At 52.1% G+C, this 24,919-nt stretch overlaps 1 protein-coding gene across 5 annotated transcripts; it reads right to left on the bottom strand.

Moving 5' to 3' along the window:
* Nucleotides 1–1,222: 1,222 nt before the first annotated feature.
* Nucleotides 1,223–24,882, bottom strand: SEPTIN3 (septin 3). 5 transcript variants are annotated; one of them, XM_030760858.2, is made up of 11 exons: nucleotides 23,239–24,882; nucleotides 15,963–16,154; nucleotides 13,585–13,713; nucleotides 12,831–12,912; nucleotides 11,059–11,196; nucleotides 9,645–9,762; nucleotides 8,673–8,768; nucleotides 6,676–6,775; nucleotides 5,397–5,448; nucleotides 5,026–5,119; nucleotides 1,223–2,885 (listed from the first exon to the last, which is right to left on the bottom strand). In XM_030760858.2, exons 1-11 carry the CDS (start codon nucleotides 24,596–24,598, stop codon nucleotides 2,820–2,822), a joined length of 2,427 nt encoding a protein of 808 aa, XP_030616718.2. In that variant the 5' UTR covers nucleotides 24,599–24,882; the 3' UTR covers nucleotides 1,223–2,819. The 5 variants fall into 5 exon arrangements, with proteins under 5 accessions (XP_030616718.2, XP_089777517.1, XP_089777518.1 ...); XM_022596913.3 differs by lacking the exon at nucleotides 23,239–24,882 and adding an exon at nucleotides 20,695–20,954 and having other exon boundaries at nucleotides 1,235–2,885; XM_089921391.1 differs by lacking the exon at nucleotides 13,585–13,713.
* Between the last annotated feature and the right edge of the window lie 37 nt (nucleotides 24,883–24,919).

The following is a 24,919-nucleotide window of genomic DNA, read 5'->3' as shown; positions in this document are numbered from 1 at the left end:
GGATACGTTATACCAGAATTGCTTTTAAGACTAAAATGTTGTATGTATTCTTATTTCCTTTAAACTTCACCAATAGCACCAGAGGGCTTCAAACAGAAGGATGTTAACATCTTCTGGACCACCTACCATATTTCATCAAATTTAAGATGTTGTCAGTTGTAAAATGCACCATTTTAAAGTGTAACTTGAAGGAAAAAAAGTTGCCAAATAAACGGACATCAGTTGTAAGATGTATGCTGATTTCAAAAATATATGTATTTTTTTAAATCTTTTTTTTTAGGGTGCACCAAGCATAATGCAAGATCTTCCCATGACCAGGGATCGAACCCGTGTCCCCTGCATTGGGAATGTGGAGTCTTAACCACTGGACCACCAGATATATATATACTTTTAAAGCATGACTACAATAGGAATGGCGTGAAGCAGGGGAACAAGCACTGAGGTCTAGGCCCTGTTCTGCTTGGTAACTAAGTGTACAACCTTGGGCAAGACGGTTATGCTTTCTAGACTTGTTTCCATATCTGTTTGAAGGAAGAACGAGAAGAACTCTTAGGTTTCTTTCAGCTGTGATATTTTATGATTCCCACACTGCTCTGTCACTCAAATCTTCTCACTTCCCTCCATCTTGGTGTGGCCTTGCCGTTCTAGTTCCAGTCATCATTTTACTTGAATGACTCCAAGGGCCTGCTGACCTCTCTTCCTCTCGTCTTGACTCCCCACCATTCATCTATACCTTGTGCTCACCCTACAGAATGTTGAGGACCCAAACACAGTTGCACATGATTGTCACATTCAAATTCAGAGAGATAATATACAGGTAGAGTTGTGTTATTTGCTGGCTATAGAAGACAGTGTGAACCTCACAGAGAGGAAGGATTGGTTTAAGTTTGAAAAAGACAATACAAGCTAGTGCTTTAAGTTTAGCTCTTAAAAGTCTTCACTGCAAAAAAGGCAGGTCTCAGGCTTCCCTGGTGGCGCAGTGGTTGGGAGTCCGCCTGCCGATGCAGGGGACACGGGTTCGTACTCCGGTCCAGGAGGATCCCACATGCCGTGGAGCGGCTGCGCCCGTGAGCCACGGCCACTGAGCCTGCGCGTCCGGAGCCTGTGCTCCGCAGCGGGAGAGGCCACAACAGTGAGAGGCCCGCGTACCGCAAAAAAAAAAAAAAAAAAAAAAAAGGCAGGTCTCTAGGCAAGATAGGTCCACTCCTTTCCTAGATTTGGTTTTATGCCTCCTGGAAAAAGGAGGGTGAAAGCTAGGAAATTAATTGAATGAAAATAGACATTGTTTCCATTAGAGGAGACAGGCTATGCAGAGCATAGCATCCCTCAAGGTAAAGTGTGATAGCTCCATCACTCATTTCAGATACAAAACTCCAGGGAATAATGACAGGGGTCCAACTTCATGCCCACTGAAGATGAACTGACCTCACAAAAACTTTTCCATCTCTAATTTCTGTGTCTACCTCTTACCAAGATGGTCCCTGTCTCACCCTCCACACATGGGTGAGATGATGTAATAGCTAATTTGGCCAAGGATTGAGGAGCAAAAATAAAACACAGTTCAGTTATTGTTCAAACAGCAATGTTTAGTTGTACAACACATAAAGTCTAGCAACATTTACACAACCAGTTTGAGTGTCTGTTTGCTTACTTTCAATTGGGAAAATTAATCATAATGTCACCAAAAGGTTGGCTGGGACTGGTAACATTTAAGAAATGGGTCGTTCTTGCATCCCCTAGGCTTGGGCCTCTTGCTCCATCAGGACTTCGTTGTAGATGAATGGCCCACAAGTCACCAGCCTTTGAGCAAGTTGTGTCCAGGTGGAAATGGTGGGGCAGTGGGCAAGGGGTATTCCATAAAGACATAGCGTGTGGGGTGGTGGCAGCCGACATTCGCAAACATTCATGCATCTGATGCGGGGCTGTACCCTCCACTGGGGATTTTCCACTAGCCTACAGTGACCAACTGTGGCCAGGCTGATTCATTACTCACGTTAACGGAGTGGGGGAGGGGGTGGGGTGGAGTAGTCAGGGTGGGTGGGAAGAGATTCCCTCTTATTGCTAAGTGGACAGAAGGGTGCTTTTTTCCTCCTAGAGTTCACATCCTGTGACTTCCTGGAGTTTTGTGTGTGCATTTAGTTCTTATTTAAAGTTTGAGGATAAGGAAGTCAACTCCAGGAATGTCTCAGGAAAACCACGCTCCCTAAGTGGCTGCATTATGGGGCAGGGAGGGTGTGTGACTGCCCTCCGGGCCAGCCACAAGCAGTGATTTTTTAAAAAAGTCATCCTAGCCCTTGCTCCCCCAGATCTGTAGTGACCCATCCTTATAAATAAGCTTTGAGCAATGAAGGAGGCACCCTCGTCCCACCTTGGGGCTCACACAGCTGACATCAACAAACCCGACAAGCAGAAAAGTTGCTTTCTTGACCCTTTAAGGAAGCCAAGAGTAGCTCATGCAGATGAATGGACAGGGAACAATGCCATTTCCCTCGGAGATGGTTACAAGTAGCCGGTATGGGTTTGCAAGGGCAGAAGGAGCTCTTGGTGAGCTCTTTCACCCTACAGATGGGCTAGGACCAGCTGACACAGATGATGGAGGAGGGCAGTGCTGGTGAGAACTCCATTCCACTGGGAGGAGAGGGGTGGTTTGGATGAATGGAAGAAGCAACTGTCCTAAAGGGGCAGCCGGCCCCTCCCACCGGCTGAGGGCTGAGAGGGGCCGTGGTGTTGGCTGGACACACACAGCACTAAAAAGGGTGTGGCCCTGCAGCAATAACAGCTGAGAGGAATGGAGGGAGGAGCGGCGCTTGAAATGGCCTTCATTCTGCAGTGGGGCAGGGGGTGGCTGGCACAGGTGGAAGGACAATGCCCAGGAGGCCTTCTCCCTGCGGGGGGGTTGAGAACAGTTGAGGGTGTGCCTCCAGGGAGGCTGAGATCATGATTTAGGGGTGCCAAGCATCAGTCTCCTACTCGGCCTCTCCAATGCCCCCCCCTCACCCCTAGACCTTCCCCGCTAGGCTGAGGTGTCTAGTCCCACGTCTCCATATAAGCCAGGGATCCCTCTTCTGTTGAAATGTAGCAACCTCTGGGCTCTGACCCTGCCGCTCTTCTATCCTGCCTCGAATAACTTTGTGGGTGAGGGAAGATGTGGGTTGGATTGGTAAGGTGCTTCCAGGAAAGACTGTGACCATGAGTTTTGGGCCACTGGCAACAGATCACCTGCCTCTTTCTCCTGGTCCACTGAATCTTGGTCTTAAGTCTATGTGTTCTTCTAGCACCTGAGTGATAAGGGACTATAAACGCTAGGATCTGCAGGGGACCAGTAAAACACCTAGGGTTAGACCAGGAGATGGAACAGGAGGTTGTAAGAGGTTACTGTAAACTGCATCACTTGTTTTCCCTTGCCTAAGGCTAAACTGTTTCCCCAGCCCCAAATTTCAGCCACCTTACAGACTAAAGGAGAAAGAGTAACTTGTTTGTAAAACAACAGGGGAAATATATGCATTAATAAATACAGGGCTGAAGGGAAAGGCAAGAAAAGGCTACATGTATGATTGTGGGTATCACTGGGAATGTCTACAGGGGTCAGGAAGAGGAACTGGGGAAAAGCAGAGAAAGACAGACAAAAATGCAGTTAGCTTCAACATGAGAGAGACAGTGAGACAGAGAGAGAATAGAAGAGAAGTAAAGGGCGGGGGGTCAAGTATACACAAGAAGAAAAGAGAAACAGAAGCCAGCTTTAAGGAGGAAGAATCCTGATGGAGAGAAGGGAGGTGTGGTTTAAAATTGCCAAACTACCAAGAAAGACAAATACTGTATATTGTTCTTGATACTTTAGACTCAGTTCTTCTAGAACTTAATGCCTAAAACAGCTTGTCTCACTTGACCAGCACATGTGCTTCTTTAACCAGTGGGCACCGCATAACTCGCTGTGTCTCCTCCTTTGCTGGGCTGCCCACAAGCTCGGGGCCATTTTCAGCGCTCGACCGCAGAAACTTTCTTTCCCATGCCTCTCTATAAATCCAATTTCTCTTGAAATCTCAGTTTGTACTGTCCCGTGATTTAAGCGATGATTTTATTTTAAGTGGCCTGAAGTCGTTTTGGGAAGTAGACTGGGCATAAATCCTAAATATAGAAATGAAGCTAAAGTGGATTAGGGTAAAAAGAAGTGAAAAGTCAGAGGGGGTAGAATGAAGGAAGGAGGGAAAGGGGGGAAAAGAGAGAAAGTGGAAGCCGAGGGGAGCGAGGCAAGGGGAGTGCGGAAAGTAGCAGTCTTTGGTGGTGACAGGTAGTAGCTTTCGGACAGTGAACGCCACACGGACCAAAGGGTGGAGCTCTCTCCTCCACTTCTAGGTACTACTTCTTTCTGCAGGAGCCCAGCTCTGGGCTACTTCTCTGCTCTCCCCTGACCTTTCTTTTCCCAAATAGTCCTAGCCTTACCCCAGACCAACCCGGACTTACAGGGAGGGTTAAGTCATCAACTCCCCGTCCCCTCCCAGGTCTAGCTCCACAGACTGTCCTTGGAGAATCTCTGCAGTCCCTGTTTGCAGGTGGGTTTCAGAGGTAAGAAAGCATTACCTGTGGCTCACCTGCTCCCATCATTTTTAAATGAAACCTCCCCCAGACCACTTGAGTGAGGCACACGGCTTTGTTCTGGGACACAAGGAAAGGAGACAGATAATGGACAGCCATGGAGGAACCAAACTTACAAGGGACTTTCCAGGGAGGGCAGTAAAAATACCTCACCCCTGCACAGGCACACACACATACACACACACAATCTCACACACACACTCTCTCTCTCTCTCACACACACACACACACACACACACACACACACACACACACACTGTAGACAAGATGCTCCACAATTACCAGATAGGCCTGTGGGACAGGAGAGAAAGGAAGAAGGTGGTTGGTGGTGGTTTGGGGGTGTGTGTGCATGGAGAAGTGGGTATGTGTGATGATACAGAGAAAGGGTCGTCATGGGTTACTGTCGTGGCTTCCCTCTGTGTCCACGCTCACCGGGGGGAGGCCTCCATTGTCATTGAGCCGCTTGGCCCTGTAGGTCTCATAGTGGATGTTGTGTGTCACTTCCTTGAGGTCCTGGAGGTGGGTCCTGAAGGACACAGGGTGAGAAGAGAGAGGGATGTGATTAGCGGCGGGAGGAGGAAGAGAGGACCCACGTCTGAGGTCCACACATCGCATCCATGGCCTGGACCCACTCCAGAGAGCCAATGATACCTCTTGAGCCCCTTTTCATTTGAGACACAAGCTGGGACTGGAGCAGAAAGCTCTGTCAGAGAGACCTGGGGACTGAGGAAGTCGATCTGAACAGACGGCCTCCAGACCCCAAATAATTAAACCTGCCATCTGACGGGAGGGGTGCATCTTACCTGATGACAAAGTCTCGAAGCAGGGCAAACTCACAGTGGTTGAGGTTTTCCACTGTGAACAACAAGAACAAAAAAAAAACCAGGTGGTCATTTCACTAATGCTGCAACACCAGCAGGTGAATTTCTGTTCAGGTCATGGAGGCATTTAGGAGGGAGCCACGGGTCAGGCTATGGTCACCCTTTCAGAGGTGTGCTCATCTTGACACTTCAGTGCATTGGATTTTACTCACTGAACAAGTATTCATTAAGTAGCTACAGGGGCACAATACTACTCTAGACTCTGTGGAATAAGCACTATTATATTTCCCATTTTATAGAAAAGGAAACTAATACACAGGGAGTCTAAGAAACCTGTCAAAGGCCTAAGACACAATTCCTATCTTTAAGGAGCTTATAATCTGATCGGAAGACAGTAACACACATAGAAAATAACGGAGCCACCTTAAAAAGGTCATGATGGCTTGATAAATTTAATTCAACAGAGACTGGGTGCCTACGATTTGCAAATCACTTGCCAAAGACTGTGGAAGCAGAAGAGGGTTAAGCCACAAACCCTCTTGTCTCACAATCTAATGGGTAGGACAGATATTCTCATAATTAAAGATAGATGATGAGAAAAAGCTATTTTTAAAAAAATCCCCACAAAGGGTCATAGAAAAATGAGAGACAACATGATATAATGGGATGAACTTGGTTTTGGAATCAAAATATCTGGGTCTAAAATCCAAGGTTCACCACTAACAAGTCATGTCATCTTGGACAGGACACTTAACCTGTCTGAGACTCAAGTGCCTCAGCACGGATGTTCTGAGAACAGCCACGCCTACCCTGCTCCCCTCCGAGGGTTATCATAATGAATGTGATCAACTGAAGTGATTCTCCGAGAACTTTCAGAATCATTGTGACCTTCTCAAGGTCACACCGTTCCTAATAAAATGAAAATGGCAACATCTGAACAACCCTTCAGGAGTTTTTCAGATCATGCCTCCTTTCATGTGAAAACCTTTCTCTGGTTATTCCGATCCTTATAATCTCTCCATGTTCTGAACTCCTTTGACCCTCGAGCTAGTGCCTCCCGGTCAGGTGCTAAATCCATCTTTTATTGCTTCCTGCCTGTGAGCCTCATCTTCCCAATTAGACTGTAAGCCCCTTACGGCAGGGTCTGGCTGACATTCATTTTATATCTTACATCCTAGGACTGTGCCTTGACCTATAAGATGCTTAATAAATAAGCAAAATTGACCAGCGGCCAGTTCTTCAAGAAGATGCACTGAATTACCTTCAATGATCCCCCAGGGAGTTTTTCTGCCGAGGACCCGCTTGCCATTCACTTGGTACTCCTTGTCACTTCCCACCACAGCGAAAGGCATGCTCTCCTGCTGACAAACCAGACACACATGCATGTCATCCTCCTACCATCTGGGCCTCCAAGGGCGGGACGGAGTACGCTCCCGGGCCTCTAGCCTTGAACTGCACATTTCTGAAGCTCATTCAGTGATCCCATTGATGGCAAGGGCAAGGCTCTTGTCTCTTAAAAAGAGCACTGGACTGGGAGTCCGAAGGCCTGGGTCCAACCCCGATTGCTCCCCTGCCTAGCGGTTTAACCTCAGTAAGTCAGCTTCCCTACAACTGGAGAATGCTTCACGCTCTTCAGTGCTTTATCAGGTTTGGTTTGATTTGCAACAACCCTGTGAGATAGCCAGGAAAGACAGGCCTCTTAAACGACACCTACACGACTGACTGCCAAAGTAACTGAAGCTTTACACTGTCTCCCCCACTGGCAGAGGCCCACACCCGCTGAGCTTCCAGAGCTCAAAGGCTGCTTTCTGATGTGCGTAGGCCCCTCTGCTCCACCAGGTGTCTGTTCCCAAATCTTTTTGCCTGGTGTGTACTTGTTGTTGCAATTGGATAAATTAACTATTATATAAGCTGAGGACATATCTGTGTGGAGAGTTGTTTCTCTGAAAATTAAGTTGAATGTTTCAGAAAGATTTGAAAAAGGTGAGTTGCTTTTGCATTCAGAGCGGACTTACCTTCAAAGAAGAGGGCTTGTCTCTCTATGAAAAGAATGTTTAATGAATGTATTAAAACACTTAAGATTTATATTAAAACATTTAAGATAAATATGTTTCATTTTTAAAATAATTTCTTCACTTCAATTGATTTTTTCAATTAACTGACCAACTGCCTGTCTCAACTACATCAGGTAAGGGGCTTCTACCAGGTTACCACACTTGATGAAGAAGGAGACTCAAGACCAAAGCAAATGAGTGATTTGTCCCAGGTTACAGTGGTTAATCGAAAAGCTCAGACTAGAACTCAGGATTCTGATGTAGAATCACGGAATAGTAGAAGTTTAGAATTGAGAGGGATCTTAGAAATCACATAGGTCAGTGGTTTCCAAGCCAGGTTTCATGAAACCTTAAGATTCCCAGGAGAGGGACTTCCCTGGTGGCGCAGTGGTTAAGAATCCGACTGCCAATGCAGGGGACACAGGTTTGATCACTGGTCCGGGAGGATCCCACATGCCGCAGAGCAACTAAGCCCGTGTGCCACTAGAGCCCGCGCACCACAATACTGAAGCCCGCGCGCCTAGAGCCCGTGCTCTGCAACAAGAGAAGCCACCACAATGAGAAGCCCATGCACCGCAACAAAGAGCAGCCCCCGCTCGCCACAACTAGAGAAAGCCCACGTGCAGCAACGAAGACCCAACGCAGCCAGAAAAAAAAAAAAATTCCCAGGAAATACCCCAGGGGCTGCTCAGAAGGTAGGGCTGTGCCTGTGTCACTTAGCCAAAGCAGCTCTGTTTTTGTGTTTTACATATTGGAGTCTGTCTGACATTTAATTTTTTTAAGGGTTCTTCTAGGGGAAAAAAAAAAAAAGAGCCTATAAGCCTCTGAATTTTATAGAAGGGGAAACTGACAAGCAGAGCTCTGATAGAGTATAGATACTTTGGACCCCAGGCTGAAGCTTTTCCTGCCTGTGCCCTTCCATCACCCCATACCTTGGTTTCACTTGGCCCTGTGGGGGAACAAGAGGCTTTCGTGTGGTCTGGGGATGGACGGAGCACTGGCTTCCTGGGTGCAGAGTTCACAGTCCTGGCCAGCGCCCCAAGTCCTCAACCTCTCCCCTGACACTTCTTGTCTGGGTCGGGCAAGGTGGGGCAGGGAGTATGGAAAGGGAAAAGCAGGTTGCAAAGCAGAAGTGGTACATGATCCACATCCCAGGGGGACTAAGGCGGGCATCCGTGTGATGAACAGAGTCCCAGGCACCTACCCGGATTTTGTCATTCTCTGTCTTGTCCTCCAAATCCTCATCAAATTCCTTCTGGGGGTAGAATTCAATGCCATTTACTTCAAGCTCCTTTCGAACCTAGAGGTGGGGAGGAGAAGCGTGGTAAGGGGAGAGAGGGCTGTGTGTGTGTGTGCATGCGTGTGCAAGTGTGTGCATGCTGAAGTCAGAGGGATAAATGCAGTATTTGATAATCCAGTTATCTCTGAACTCTGAGGCCCTGGGCAGCAGGAGGATCCTGAACATATGGGAGCCCCACCCCTACAATTACCATAGCCCACCCAGCCTGCAATGAGGAAGAGTCTGGGGGGTCTAGCTTGTTCACCTTAGGGTAAGATTAGGCTTCAGACAAGCAGTACAGCTGGGAACAGATTCCACATGGGCAGTGCTCATGCCATACTTGTTATATTCCTGTTTGCAGGGAAGAGAGGTGCATCGCCCCCACCCCCAGCCTCTCTGTTGATCCTCTTTCAAAGCTCGGCTTAAGTCTCCTCCTCTAGGAAGCCACCCAGCATCTTTTCAGTAACCTACTTGATTGTAAGTTTCTTAAAGGCAGCAACTGTCTTTATACTTCTTCTGTGTCTCCCCAACCCCATCGCCTGTGTGTCCGACACAGGATAGAGCTTATGGAAAATAATAAGGACTAGCAGGCAGTTGGTTAATTAGTCCTTCAAGCAGCCTAACAGTGAGGAGTGGTTTCTCATGCTCATGGTGATTTGTGTGTTCAGAGGTCTTTGGAGGTAAGTTTGGAGGGCAGCAAGAAGGCTGGAGCTGCACTAACTTCTCTTCATTGTTGGTCCCCAGATACCACCAGCCCAGCCTCTTTAATGGTTGAGTAGGGGCTGGGTGGGAAGTGGGATAGAGGGTGGATATAATAATGAAGGATAGGAGAGGGCTTGGACCAGAAGAGGGGAAGGCAAGGATGGGGACAGGAAAAGGAGGAGGGGGCCTTCTCACCCTTTGCTTGAATTCAGACTTCTCCTCCAGGGTCATGGTGTCAGCCTTAGCAATGACAGGGATGATGTTCACAACTTTGCTGAGGTGTTTCATGAACTCCAGATCGAGAGGTCGCAAGCTGGGGCCCAGAGAAGGTGGGGTGTCAGAGCCACCGTGCCCTCCCCCGCTCAGCCACTGCCACCATTCCAGGGGCACCCTTGCGACAGGAGGACTGGGCTGGGAACTGGCTGAGGCCAAGAGGCTGTTCCCTTTCCTATCCGACACACATCCACCATCTCAATGTGCAGAAGAGACCCCGACTCTCCACCCACACATGGTCCATCACCACCTCTTTCTCTTCCTCGGTTCCCATGCAAATCCTGACTTCTTTAAGCCCCACTCAAACCACGCCTTCATGACATCTTTTCTGACCTAAGATTTCTTTCTCCTGGGAACAGCTGTGGACTGCTGTCCCTACCCAAACGTCCTTGTGTCACGGTTACATGTGTGTGTCTATTCTGCCTACAAGACAGCACTTTTTGACAGGCCTCCTCCCAGCCCCCATTTAGTCCTGCAGGGCTCCATCTGGGGGCCTGACCCCTCCCCCATCTGCGGGGCCAGCTTCCTCTGGACTCTGGGGCCCCAATCTGGCTCTAGTTTGCAGTCTAGGGGACTCATTCAGTCAGGCCATCTGCTGGCTTGCTCTGACCTTGGGTCCAGGTTCTAGGGAGAGATAACGCAAACTTTTTGTTGAGTTCCTGAGCTCCTCCATTGAAAACCTGCTGAACATCTGATTCCTCCAACACTGGGGGCCTGCCTTGCTTGTGCCATCTTCTCAAGAACTGAACTAAGCTGGGCTTAGTGATAAATCACGAGACACCCGCCCTCTGCTCGCCTACTTGGATTGCTCCGTTCTCTCCTGGTACTCCCTAGCGTGTAGCCCCGCCTGATACTCAACAACCAGACTTCCCAGCATGCCCTGCTTATTGCCAGTCTTCATCTCTAGACACCTGGCTCCTCATACTGGGCTGGCCGCCCTCTAAATGCCTACAGCTGGGTACCTCCCCCCGCAAACACCAGCCCCAATCCAGTAGCCCAGCCCCTCCCCATTTCACCCTTCTTACTGCCCCCGATCCCAGGCTTGGGCAAAGCAGGTATCTCTTGAACAAATGAGGAGCATCTGGGGCACATAAGCCAACTTCTGTGTGCCGGCACAGTCGTGCTACGGTGCCAGAACACCAATGGGCGGCATAGGGGCTGACGGTCAGCTTCACTCTCCTGGCAAGAAACTCTGGGGAATCACCGGACTGTGACTACACTGGGGCCCATCTGGCCCTCCCCAGCTGAGTCCAGGTAACGGTTACCCACTACAGGTTGGGCACAGATGATGCAAACTAAAGCCAGGCCCAGCAATGGGGGTGGGACTGGTACATACGAGTGTCCCGTCGGGGAGATGAAGTAGAGGCAGCAGTGGACACGAGTGTCAGGGATGCGTTTCTTCCGGGCTATGTTCACCTCCTCCTTCAGGAATTTCTCATATTGTTCATTGATGTATTTCTCAATGGGCTCCCAGCTGGGGGGTGGGAAGAAAGCAGATGGATGTCCCAGAAGGACAGGACCTGGGAGCTCACCTTAGACATGGTCAGGTAGCAGTCCCCTCACATCCATCTCATTCCCTACCTCCCCTGGTGGGTCTAGGTTACCTGCTGACTATTATCCCTCGGCCTCCCATGGATGGCTTTCCCTGTGGTCAAGGGCAGAGCTCCCCTGGGGACCTAGCTCTCTGACTGGGCTAAGGGACCCTGCAGAACCCCATCCCACTCCCGACAGCAGCGCACACTTTCCCCACATCTATTACTTATTAGCTGGGCAGCTCTGGGGAAATCTCTGCCCCTCTCTGAAGCTGTTTTCTCATAAGTAAAAAGAGGGTAACAATAGGTACCTGGGGAGATTCATAGAAGAATCAGAAAGGACAGGCATAGTACTTAACAGAGCAATGGCACGTAGAAAGTACTCAGTCATGGCAACAATTCATTGATAACAATGAATAATAACCCTTCTCTGTCCAGAAGTGTGTGTATAGCCAGAAAAGAAGGCAACCAGCCACTTCTCTAAGATCAATACAGCCAGTTCCTAGGTGTGCTGCTGAGTGGTCCTGTCTGTCTGGGGCAGACCCCAGCTCCCTCACGGAGGCACAACTGTCACCATCCCTGTCTGGGAGCAAACTTCTGCCTGGAACCTTCTGTAAAGTGGGGAATGTCACTTGCCATCTGGTTCTACAAGGATTAAGTCATTAGTCACTGCAGTCGCTGACCTACAATATACCCTGAAAGGAATTCAGGACAAATAACAGGATAAGGCTTCTCTGCACTTTGGGAGAACAGGGAAAACTGGCCCTTAGATAGTTCTATTTCAGAAAAAAAAAAATTTTATGGACCCAAATCCTTGCACCTTCCCCTACTTAGAAAAACACTAAAATCTTAACTGAGATATCTGATCCTCGTGACGAGCCTTTTGCTGAGCTGTTTGCTTGACTCTCTGTATCCCCCAGCCAGAAATCACACCTATATTGCCTCTCGCCCACCTCTTCAGAGCAGGTCCTCAGAACCATCTGAGAGTCTGTCTCCCGGGCTACAGTCCTCAGTGAGACAGTGAATGAAACCCAACTCACAGCTCTTACGTTGTGCTTTTTTTTCACAGTCGACCCTTCCGTCTATGCCTGGGCAGTGTATTTCACCCCTTCTTGGCTGGACGCTGACTGCAGCTTTGCTCTGTGGATTCCCAGAGGCAAAGGTTCTCCATGGAAACTCCCCTTCCTCCTGTTTTCCACCCATCCTCTCTTTGTCCAGGGCTACAACATCTGGCTCTCAGGCCAAGCTCCCTGCCACAGCCTTCAGGTCAGCCTGGATTTGCACCCCAGTTCCCCTTGCTCTGCCTCTCCTGCCTATTTTGACAGATCCACTCCCATCTCCAGGCAATCCCTCGGCTGACATTCCCTCTATACTGTCCCCCTCCATCCCCATGCCTGGGCCCCATGTGGACCTCTTCCCTGCCTCCTGACAAAGCCCCTCCCCTCTTTCAGCAAGGCTTCCCGCTTAACCCCTCAGCAGGGAGGGCACAGACGGCTCTCAGTGTGAATGAATCTGCGCCACATTCAGTGTCTGCCTTGCAGAGTCTTTAGGGTGGAAATCTCACAGGCAGACATACCAGTTTTCATTGTTGATCTGGTCTCCAAAGCCTGGCGTGTCGATGACAGTCAGCTTCATTTTGACACCGCCTTCCTCTATCACTGAGGAGTGAACAGAAAAGGCACCAGGATGCCGCAGAGCAACTAAGCCCGTGCGCCACAACTACTGAGCCCACATGCCACAACTATTGAAGCCCACGTGCTTAGTGCCCGTGCTCTGCAACAAGAGAGGCCACTGCAAGAAGCCTGCGCACCGCAACGAAGAGTAGCCCCCGCTCGTCGCAACTAGAGAAAGCCCGCGCGCAGCAACAAAGACCCAACGCAGCCAAAAATAAATAAAAAAATAAATAAATTTCTTAAAAAAAGGCACCAGGGAGGTCACTCCTCCAGCTGACACCAGGTGCCCCTACCACCCCGGGCTGGGCTCCTTCCTTCTGCAGGACTGATTATTGGAAAAGTCGAGTTCAGGTTCTTCAACACCTTTGTCCATGCTGTTCCCTGCTCCTGAAATGCCCTCCTTACCCCTTCTGCCTGTCTAAATCCACCCAGCCTTTGTCATCCAGCTCAAATCCTACTTCATTCCTTTCTAATTCCCTCACCCCCTTTCCTGGACTTACAGTCTAAGGAGTTGGCTCCCGTGTGTTTAGGGCTTAATTCTATTCTGTCTTGAGGTTGCCTTTCATCTGTCTCATTCCCCAAGAAGCCCCATCCTTTCCCTTTTCTGGCAGAGCCTCCTCTGAACAATGCCCATCGGGGTCCCTGCCTGGTCCTCACCGTGCCCGATAGCTTTGATCTCCACTGTCTTGGGAATCTTCTCTTCCCGGTTCCAGCTGGAGGCCTTGCGGCTCACTTGGGATTTGAAGAGGGTGTTGACTAGTGTTGACTTGCCCAGTCCACTCTGACCTGCAGCAAGACAGGAGGAGGATGAGAAGGCAGGGAGACCCCATGCCCATCCGCCGAGCCTAGTATCTCTCCCCTGAGCTTACAGAATTCTAGAGCTGTGATCCAGGCCCTTGACTGACGGCTCACTGGGGAGGCAAGGGGCTGAGTAGGGAGAGCAGGTGGGTGGGAACGGTTTCCTACTTACTGGTGAAGGACCTGGGGGAATGTTAGTTGGATTCCACATTCTCTCCTTCTGGAGCCCCAGGACCACTGGGAAAGGAACAACCTCTGCATTTGTCTCATGTAGTGGTTTTCGGTTTGGTTTTGTTTTTGCTTGACCTAAGTTTTTAATATTTAATCATACTAAAAGTAAAGACAATTACTTTGCATACTGACACTGCAGTTCTGCAGAAGGTTTCATTCCAAGGGAGAGCTCCACACTAAAAAATATTTGAAAACCACTGGTCTGAGCAGTGTTTCTCAAACATGCACCAGAATCACACCGGCAAGGCTGGCAACTAATGAGTGGCACTTGGCATCACCTGGATGCTTGTAGGAAATGAGGTACCCCAGGCCCCACCCCAGCCCTATGAATCAGAATCTGCATTTTAACAGGACTTCAGATGAATCAAATGGGCAATAAAGTATGAGGTGTGCTGGCCTAGAGCATTCCTGTCATATATTAGGAAATGGGCCCGGCAGGGGGCTGGAGTCTAAGGTTCTAGACTCAACTGTGCTTCTTCCCTGAAGCCTTGGACGAGCCATGTTTGCTCTTTTGGGCCTTAGTTTCTCTTTACTGACAGGACGGTGGGGAGGGAGGGAACTGGATGAGACCAGGGATAGCAAATAAGGTCCATTTCTCAATCCAACTGATCAACTGGCAGTAGCCACGTGCCTAATATGTTTAAAAGGCTACCTCTGGGCTCGGTACTGACTGCGCGCAGTGACTGACCCGTGACGAATGCCACAGGCACTGCCGGGGAGTGAAGCCGCCCACCTTGCTAGAACTGGCGGTAGAGTGGTGAACAAGACATCATCCTCACCCTCAAGGAGCCATTTGGTGTGAGGGAGACAAAACATAAGCGGACAATGCCAAAGGGAACCTAATCCAGTCTCTCTGGGATCAAGGAGGACTTCTACGAAGAAGCAATAACTAAGCTAAAACCTAAGAATGACTTCAAATGACCCATGAGAAGCTGGGAGGGCAGGTTCTAGAGAGAGCGAACAGCATATACAAAGGCTAAGAGGTGGGAAAGAGCATGTTAAGTCCAGGAGAGCTGTTCCCTGTAAGCGAGGAATCGAATGCTACATGGGAAGTGGTAAGAGATCAGTGGAGAGGTAGTACCAGGCCAGGCTAGGAATTTAAACCCATAAACTTAAGAAAGATTTTAAGTAGGATGTGTGACTTGAGTTTTGCAGGTTGGAAAAATTATTCAGTCACTGGTGGACAATGGATTGAAGGAGACAGGAGACAGAGAACCGGGAGAAAAAGAAGTTCGCACCAGAAAGTAAATCAACTTATGTCACCAAGCACAATGTTTAGTTTAGCCGATGTTTTTTACAGCAAGACTTTCCAGATGATTTACACTCTGGCCTAGCTCCTTATGTTTAAGCAGCACTAAGTCAGGTGGCCCAGGTAATCCGGGGAGAGATCCACTCAGCCTAGGGTGGTAGCAGTGGAGATGGAGAGAGGTGGACAGACTTGAGAGATATTTACCAGGTAAAATTGACCGTATTTGATGATTGACTGGATTGGGGGATAAAGGAGGAGGAAAGAAGGATGATGCCCAGATACCAGTTTCAGCAACAGAAGGAATATCTCACTGAGGTCAGGCAAAGGCCCCCCTCTGCTCTTACATTCTGTGACCCAGTGACCCTACTTAGTGACCAGTGTCCTGGAAATTCTCTCTAAGCTTGAAAGCACACAAAAGATCAGAAAGAAGACCACCTTTCATCCGATCCTCCCCCAGCTCCTGAAGTTAGGGGAGGACACTGGTGATGCCCCCCCGTGTGCCACACACACGAAGGCAACTTGAGCACAGCCAGGTGGTGATGGGGCCACAGTGACCACCCACCCACAGCTCCCACCCTTGGATCAGCCAGCCTGTGGGGAGAAAGGGCTCAGGCCTTTGTGATCTGCACAGTGAGATCTTTCCTCCGAGAAAGAGCTCATTCTAGAGAAGCCAGGGCTGAGGCCGTCCTCGAGAAAGAATCGGGATCCTGGGTGCTGCCCGCCACCAGGGCCTCCAGGGAACCCACGGTCTCCATACCAACGACCATGATGTTGAAGTCGAAACCAGTCTTCATGGTCTTCTTGCGCATCTGCTCGATGATGGTGTCGATGCCAATGTAGCCCAGCAGGTTGGGGTTGATGCTGACGGGCTTCATGGGCACTGCCGGCTTAGGCCTGGGCTCAGGCACCAGCTCTGACATGGCTGCGTCCGTCCTGGTCTCCGGGAGCCCTGAAAAGCCAAGGTGGGAGGGGTGGGCTAGAGGAGAGCAGAGGTCACGTGGAAGGCACAGTATTATTCTCTGGATATAGAATCATACAGGGTTGGGCCTGGAAGGGACCTTACATGTCATCCAGTACAGGTCTCTCCTCTCACAGATGAGACTGACGCCTGGGGGGGAGGGGCTTGCCGAGAACACAGCAAGTCAGATGCAAAATCTGGACCAGTACCCAGACCCTCCAGTTGCTGGGGCACTTTCATATGCACCTCGCTGCTCCTAAGAACCACATCTGTGTCTCTAACCCAGGGGTTTCTCCACCTTGGCACTATTGACATTTCAGGCCAGATAATTATTGCGGGGAGCTGTCCTGTGCATTGTACGATGTTTAGTGACATCCCTGGCCTCTACTAGATGCAGGTAGTAGCCCCCCCAGTTTAATGACCAAAAATATTTCCAGACAGTGACAAATGTCTCCTGGGGACAACAGTGCCCCAGCTGAGAACCACTGATCTGAGAGATGTCTGGGGTTATTCTGACCTGAGTTCCTGCCTCCCCCAGAAAAAGGGCAAAGACCTTTTAGGATACAGGACCTAACATCTGTTGACTGCCTGTCACTGATCCAGTTGCTTGTCTTTTTTGGAAGCACATGGGGAGACTTCCCTGGTGGTCCAGTGGCTAAGACTCTGTGCTCCCATTGCAGGGGGCCCAGGTTCGATCCCTGGTCAGGAAACTAGATCCCACACGCCACAACTAAGTGTTCACATGCCGCAACTAAAGATCCCACACACCGCAACTAAGACCTGGCAGCCAAGTAAATATATAAATAAATATTTAAAAAAAAAAAAAAGAGGAAGCACATATAGGGCTACCCCATCTCTGCAGAGTGAGCATCACTCCTGTCTCCCAGCCTCCGTGTCCCCTCTGTTCCACAAGCACTGCTGCAAAGTAAGGAGGTCTGTGCCCTGAGGTGCCCCCAGACACCCTCCAAGCCTTAGTTTTGAGTCTGAGGGGGAATAAGTCTCCCTTTTGACTGCTGGGGAGAGGATGAGACCCAAGTAGGGGCCATCACTGACCTAAGATGACATGACACAACGTGTTCTTGGGATGGTGGGTAGCAAAAGAAAGGGGAGGCTGAAATCACAGCCCTTCCCCAGTGGAGAAAGGCAAACATCCCTCTGGGTCTGGCAGATCATGCGTATATTCACATACAAGAGAAATCTGTGTGTTTCCTCATCAGGCCACTGTCCACCAGGGTGGGTTTCAGGAAACAGCAACTCCATTTCCCTCCCCGTAAAACACGGGTGTGTGGTGATGTGGAAAGAGCCTGGCTCTGCTGTTAGCCAGCTTTGTGGACTTGGGCAAACCACCCCCTGCTTCCCACGCGCCTGCTTCCTCCTCTGTACTCTGTAAACCGGTTAGGATCGTAAGTAAGGCTGTAGTGAGCACTGCACACGGGGTATATGCCTAGAAGCGCCTGCACAGCGCCTCACTGTTCCAGACCCTGTTGCTCCTGTCCCTTTCAAGTTCACAGCCTGTCAGGAGGGGAAATGAAGTGGTGCATGTGAAAGCACTCGTTAGAGGGAGGTGCCCCAGATACTAATTACACAGCACAGTTACTGGACTCCACGCTCTCCAAAGGCCCTCTTCCAGCTCTGCCATTCTAGAATCCTATGGTTCACGGTTACCACCCTGCAGACTCTCAGGCTCACAGAGAGAACTGATGGAGTAGCAGATGGGAAAGAGGGTGAGGGGACAGGAGTACCTCCCTCCCCCACCCCCAAACCCGGCCAGGAGTCTGTTCTTGTACCCCTACCACCTGGTCCTTCCACTGGTCCTGGCAAGACTCTCTCTCTCTCTCTCTCAATTGGAAACCATTCTTTCCTTGTCACTCCCAGGCACAGCCAAATCTGACAAAGTCTCAGGACCTCCCCAGGGCCTAGCGTGGCTCCCTCCTGCTTCCCAGGAAGCCGTTGCCAGCCAGGCGGCCCCAGAAGGCAGCAAGATTGGCTCAGCCCTGCAGCAGCTGACTCTCAGCAGCCTGGCCTCCACATCCACTCTGCACATGGCTCCCGGACCCAACTCAGCACACCTGCACTGGGGGCCAATGCCCCATTTTCCCTGCCCAGCTGTTCACACGGCTGGCCCCATTCATCTCCCTCATGCCTCTACAGCCAGCCCATTTGGTCTCCACAACCTGTGTTGTGAGATAGATCCATCGGTGTGTATGTGTGTGTCGGGCAGGCAGGGTCTTACCTCATTTTACAGACCTGGAAAGTGAGTCTAGTATTTATTTATGGGAGTTTTTGCAAGTATTTTTATAAAGTGTGTCCTCACCATGGCCTGCTCAGCCCTGGTCTGTCAACTTCAGCATCTTCAAAGATCATTCCCAAAAAGACAGACCCTGGTTACAAGAAGGGGGCGGCCTACCAGATTCCCAGGCAACTTCTAGGGGCTACAGCAGGCCTGCTGCAGGTCCAGAACGGGAGCAGATCTCACCTTCATTCTTCTATCAAGCACCTATGAGCACCCATAGAGCTCCTGCTGGCAAGCTGCCCCTCCCAACCGCATGGCAATTACAACCACCCATCAGCCACAATTACTGCAAACCTGTGGTGGGTCACTGTGTCACAGCCTTTGCTGGAAGACCCTTCACCCACTCCAGCCCCTGGTTAACTCGTCCTCTTTTTTCACCATTCAGCCCAAGGGCTACCCCTCAGGAAACCTTCTGCTTTCCCATCTCATGTGGATGCCTCTCTTCTGTGCTGCCTCAGCCCCCGACTAACTTCCTAGTCATCACATTCATTCACTCACTCACTCCATCCCATCCCTCCCATCCAGGCCTTCCCACAGGCTGTCAAATGGGAGCCTACTCCAGCCAAACTTTAGACTAAATGCCAAGGACACTTTTGGACCCCAGACAAGGTCCTTGCCCCCAAGGGCCCACTGTTTGGTGAGGGTGCCTGACAAGTGCATAAAGCCCTCCAGGGCACAGGACAAATGCAGCTCTGGAGCTGAATTCTGGAGCTCCATCCTCTGCCCTTACAGCTCCCCTGGTCCCGCCATGCCCACTCCAGATGGCCCATACTTGACTCCCAGCTGGATGACCCATGTGAGCCTCAGCGTTCTCCTCAGGAAAATAGGTACAGTACCTGCCTTGCTGGGTTGCTATGAAGCTTATACAAAAGCATGGACATAAATGACCTGGCACTGAACATATGCCAGTTCCCACACTTCTTCAGGGCAGGAGCCACGTCTTATTGACTTCTGTGCCCCAATGAACCTAGTATAACAAGACACTCAGCAATGAATGAATGAATGAATGAATGCAAGCCTCACCGCAAGGCAGATGTTACTTCAGAGCCATCGCTTTTCTCTTCCCTCAGATGCTGCTCCCTTGGCAGAGCAGCTGACCTCCACCCAGCAAATGGCTCTTGTGTGGGCCACAGTCACGGAGGTAGACTCTGTTATGAGACTTTCTCCTTCCCCTGCAACAGGGATTGGAGGGGGGCTCCCCAAGGGTGGGCAAGAGCTCAGGATGGGGTCATGGCAGGATGTAGCTCAAATATGCCATCCTGCCTAAGTGGTTCTTGGGGCTCCTCCTAAGCTCCCAGTCTCTCAGGGCCCCTGGAGAGGAGGGGATCTGTCTGCAGCACCCCCTGCCAGGAGCCACCTGCCCATCAGTGCTCCAGGAAGAGACATTGTCCACCCCACTCAGCTCTAGCTTAGTCCCCACAGAAACAGCACCTCCCCCCATCCCCATGCCAAGCAAGGACCCTGGTGCTTTCTTTTACAGGCAAATGAATGGCTTTGTCTTTGTCTGGCCCAGGGACCCCACCCCTCTGTTGGGAAGGTGGCAGCAGGGGGAGGGGACCTTTCCAGAATAGCACCTTCCTCCCTGGCTTAGTGGGGATCCAGGGGGTGGGGAGGCTCTTCCATGGGGAGCTGCAGGTCTTCCTCAGCCCCCAGCCGCCTTCAAAACAGCGCCCCCACCCGCAGAGGCAATTCCAGTCCACCCCAGCTCCAGCCCCCGGCTCTCAGAAAAGGAATCACAAAAGATATCTTAGTACTTTCCCATTCACAGAAGCAAAGGGCCCTGGGATACCCCTGCCTCCATCCCAGTCCTCTGGAGGCCAACCAGTTCCCTTGGAGACCACCAGCTGGTGCCCGTCTCAGTGTGCGCCTATGTGTGGGGGAAGGGGTCTACGTGTCAGCGCACAGGTCTCTTGTCTGGCTGTAGGTGGTCCTGATACCTGTGCGTGGTGTGCATGTGTGTGCACTTCTTGGTGTGCTCCAGTGTGGAGCTTTCTGTGCGCATCTGGGTGCCTCCTCGCTTCTTCGGGGCTCTCTGTATCTCTCCGCGTTTCCATATGTGCATTTCTCCGGGCTTGTACATCTTGGGATGTGTGCCACCGTGTGTGCGTGTGTCCGTGCGTATGTCACCGCGCATGGGTTCCTCAGCGCATCAACCCTCCCCGGGTAGCATCTCCAGCCGGGCTTTGGGGGCCGCAGCCTCCTCTCGGCGCGCGCCGCTGGCGCCGCCGGCCTTCCTACCTTTGGACATGAATCCTCCTTTGTCTCCGTTCCTCCGGGAAGATGCTCAGGGCGCGGGGCTGCAAGGCTGAGCTGGACGCGGGCTACTCCTGGGCCGAGCAGACCCTGCAGCCGGGCCTCGCCCCTCTGCGTTCTCCGCCCACCCGCCCGGCCCGCGGCCCGGCAGCGCCGTCCCCGCGCCCCGCGCTGCCGCGCCAGCCCGGGACTTCGACTCGGCTGGCTCGGCGCAGCGCTGCCCCTGCCCGCTTGCACCGATGCCGCCGCCGCGCCGCCGCTGCCGCCGCCGCCGCCGCCGCCGCTGCCACCCGCACCACGTGACCCGCCCGCCCCGCCGAGGGCCCCTCCCCTCCCCCTCCCTCGGCGTCCTCGTCCGCACCGGCTCCCCTCCCGCCCGCACACTGGAGCGGGCACCCAGGGCCGGTTGCGGCCCGCCGGGGAGGCGCGCGGGGGCGCTGTGCCTGCAGGCTCGAGGTTCCGGGTGGGGCATGGTTCCCGCATCCCAGTCCCGGTCCCTCCCCCTCGATCCTGCTCCCGGCCTGTTACCCTCTAGGCCGGGGCGAGGCGGGGAGCGCAGGGGACCTGTGGGAGCTGCGGGAGGCGGTGCGCGCGCGAGAGTCACGCGGTGGCTGGGATGCTGGGCTGGTTCAACGCGGTTCTGCCGAGACGCGGGTGCCTGTAGAACCCTGACTGATTCAGGAGCCCGGGTTCCAGGCCTGGCTCTGGGATGATGAGCCCTGTGACCTTGAGCTAGTCAGGAACTTTCCTGAGCCTCAATTTACCCTTCAGAAAAATCATCCTTGCATTCAGTCAACTTGACTGGACAGCATATTGCCAGGCCTTGAGGGGACAGGAATGAGGGTCACCATTTCTGTCCTCAAAGAGTTCTGGGTCTGGTGGGTCAAGACAGAAAGCTGGCCTGTCCTAACGGAGGGGGTGGGGTATGCACAGGGTACGGTGAGTGCGGGGTGGTGGGCACCCACCGGGTACTGTGGGTGCAGGTGTGAGGGCCCTTGGTGAGGGCCAAGATGGAAAGGCAAATATAGGTGCGAGGGAAGAAGGGAAAGCAGTCTATGGAGAGACCCAGAGGCGAGAGCTGCATGGTGCTGGGGACAACAGAGCTCCCGGGTGCACCAAAGCAGGGAAAAGTCCAGACAGGGATATAGAGTTAAGAGGCTGGAGAAGTCCAAAGCCTTGGAAGCCAGGCTAAGGAGCTGGACTTGTCAAAGAAGGTAACAGCGGGTCACCAACAGCTGGTAAGCAGGAAGTGCTGCCATGAAATATACGAGTCCCTGTGGCAGCTGTGTGGAGGGGCAGGGGGTGGCCTCACGGGGACAGAGGGACGGAGAGCAGGGGACAGACAGCCAAGGACTGAGGAGGTGGATCAACAGAGTTGGAATTAGACTGGATGGGATGAAGGAGAGAGAAAGATGAGGAAGACGAGGATACCCAGGTTTCTGGTATGGTGCCTGCAGCTGAGGGAGTGAGATCAGGGAGGGCAGAAGTCAGGAAGAACGGGGCTGCCTCTAGACATGCCCGGGAGTTGTCTGGGTAGAGGGGTCTGGCAGGCCACTGGGTGTCTACACCTGCATTTTGAGAGAGAGGGCTGGGCTGAAGATGGAGGGAGAGCTGAGGTCCCATAGGGAGGAGGGAAGACCAGAGCCTGGGTGGGCTCCCCCAGGCCAAGTGTGCAGAGGGCAATGAGAAGGGGGCTGACAACCCCCAACGCCAATTAAGCCACTGGACTGGATGCTTTCCAAGCATCTGCCAGACCCAGAATCTCTGAGCCTTTGAAATGTTGGGAATGAGACTGCCCAAAGTAGAATTCCACGATCTGGGTTCCCATTAGCTTACTGCCATCAACCAGCTGTGTGACTTTAGGCGTGTCACAGCCTCTCTAAGACCAAATGAACTTCTAGCCCTTGTGTTGACCTGTTTTTTCTTCTGTGTAGGACTTCCAACCTACAAGTCCCCAACTCACCTTTCAGGACTAAAGGGCTGGGGGTAAGGGACCGAGAAAAAATTCCAGGTGAGGCACCTTTTAAGCAACAACCATCTTCCTGAAAGGCCGACTGGGGATGATTTAGAAGGTCTTGGGTGAGATCACTATTCACATCTAGAGGAGCCTGGCAGTGTCGACTGTTAGACAAATCACCACTTACTGAAGTGCTGGTCTATATTTTCGTGTAGGTGGTTTGCTTTTCAAGCTGGACTCACCTATAGATCACCTAATTATTTCAGCTCTTCAGGGAACAAAGAAACAATCATGGAAGATGCTAAAGGACAGACTCAGCATAAGTGCTCTCCCACAAATTACCCCTGTAAACCCCCCTTCTGATGGCTTCCCTCAACCTGACCTCTGACTGGCAGAGTGGGACCCAGTTCAGGGTGCACCGCCTGTGTTCTGCCACTCAACCCCATTCCCTTTTCTCCCAGCTCGTTCAACTCTGACTTTAAAGTCCCCCAGATCTATCCAAGCATAATCCAGCTCCAGGCTCATACACCTCAGCAGTCCAGCACATCCCCAGCCCAGCTCTTTGCATTTACCTTTGGTTTCTCTGGCCAGGTCCAGCATGGTGAGCTCTGTGACCCAGTCTATGGCAGCATCTGCCATAGCATGGTCCAGGGCTGCATCTGTGCTTCTGCTTGGCATTGATGGGTAGGTGACAGTGTCTGATCTCATCAGCTTAATGACACTCTCCAGTGTGGTCTCACCAGTGACTGGGTCTGGGGTGACCGGCACAACTGAATGCATGGCTGTGCCCAGCCTGCTTGTATCCAACACAAGAGAATCCGTAGTCATGTCCAGCTTGGCTCTATTCGCCCCGGCCAACACCAGGGCTGTGTCCAGCTTGCCTGGATCTGGTGCTGCCACTTCCCTGGCTGTACCCTCCGTGGTTGTATCTGGCTTAGCTGTGCCTGCTGTAGCTATGGCTTTGCCCAGCTTTTCTGGGTCTGGGGTCACCACATCCGTGACCGCGCGTGGCTTGGTTGTGCCTGCTTTAGCCAAGTCCATGGCAGAGCCCAGTCTGCTATCCAGAGGAGGGAACTCAGTGTTTGTGTCCAGTCTAGATGTGTTTGGTGTAGCCAAGTGGACAGCCAAGCCAGGCCTATTGGTGGCCATCGTGGATAAATGTCCGGATGTGCCTGGCCTCGTTGTATCCAGGGCAGCCAAATGAATGGCCGTTGCAGGCCCCATGGCAGGGATGGCCCTTTGGAGATGCAGCCGGGGTCTCTGAATACCCCTGGGCCGGGGCTTGCCTCTTCCTGGAGAAGCTCTGGTAGGCACATGGGCGGTCATTGGGACAGGGTGCCTCTGACCCACCAAGTCTGGCCCTGCAGGACCTGGTGGACCCTGAGCTAACCGGGATTGGAAAGGCAGGGTCAGGCATGAGCTCACCAGGGGCTTCTCCACTGCAGGCACCCTGCTGGGCTTGGCCAGACCTGGGTGAACTGGGCCCTCGGAGTGGACCCTGTCCCCTGGCACTAGGGTCACAGATGGTGAGTCAGGAGAAGGCAGCCTCCCTCCTCTGTGGGTGGCAGCCTCCCTGCCCGGGGTAGACACCTGTTCCCAGTGAGAAGGCAGGGGGCCCAAGCGCCATGCCTGGCTGTGCTGGCGGACTGTTAGGGAGATGGAGCTGAGCTTCCTGGGTGCCAGGCTCTTGCCAGTCTCCTGTGGGGGCACACTCCACGCCCTAGCTCCAAGGCCTGGTCGGCCGGAAGCCTGTGGGATGTGGCTCTGGGGGAAAGCATCCAGATGGATGGTCTTCTTGAGAACAGGGATGAGAGGCGACACCCCTCCAGGGAGCTTTGAGGGGCGGGCAGGACGCCCCAGTAGGTGGCTGCGGGAGAAGGAGGTTCCAGTGCCTGGGGCTCCGTGAGGCTGCATCGCAAAGTCGTGGTCCATCCAGGTCTTTCGTCTTCCCCTGACCGACAGAGAAAAGGGGCCAAGCGGGGGTGAGGTGCTCGAGCCTGCAGGTGCTGGCCCTCCCCGTCCTGACTAGCAGCTAGCACTCCTCTGAAGGGCCCTTGTTTGGGAGACTGTCAAGTCCTCAGTGGAGTACACCTGTCCCTTCCTACAGCCCTCCTACAGCTCCCACCTGCTACATGCCTACACACCTCACACACATGGGCCCTCACACACACACACCTACCAAGATACCAGGTGAATGTGGAAGAATGTTCCAGCAATGGGTGGAACCCAATGAGCAGGCTGCCCCGGCATGAG

The sequence above is a fragment of the Delphinapterus leucas genome, chromosome 11 (genome assembly GCF_059928025.1).
Source record: "Delphinapterus leucas isolate spDelLeu-1000000601 "Yukka" chromosome 11, BTC_Dleu_Yukka2, whole genome shotgun sequence".
NCBI lineage: Eukaryota > Metazoa > Chordata > Mammalia > Artiodactyla > Monodontidae > Delphinapterus > Delphinapterus leucas.
The sequence above is the reverse complement of the archived record's forward strand: the minus strand, read 5'-3'. Positions and strand labels throughout refer to the sequence as shown.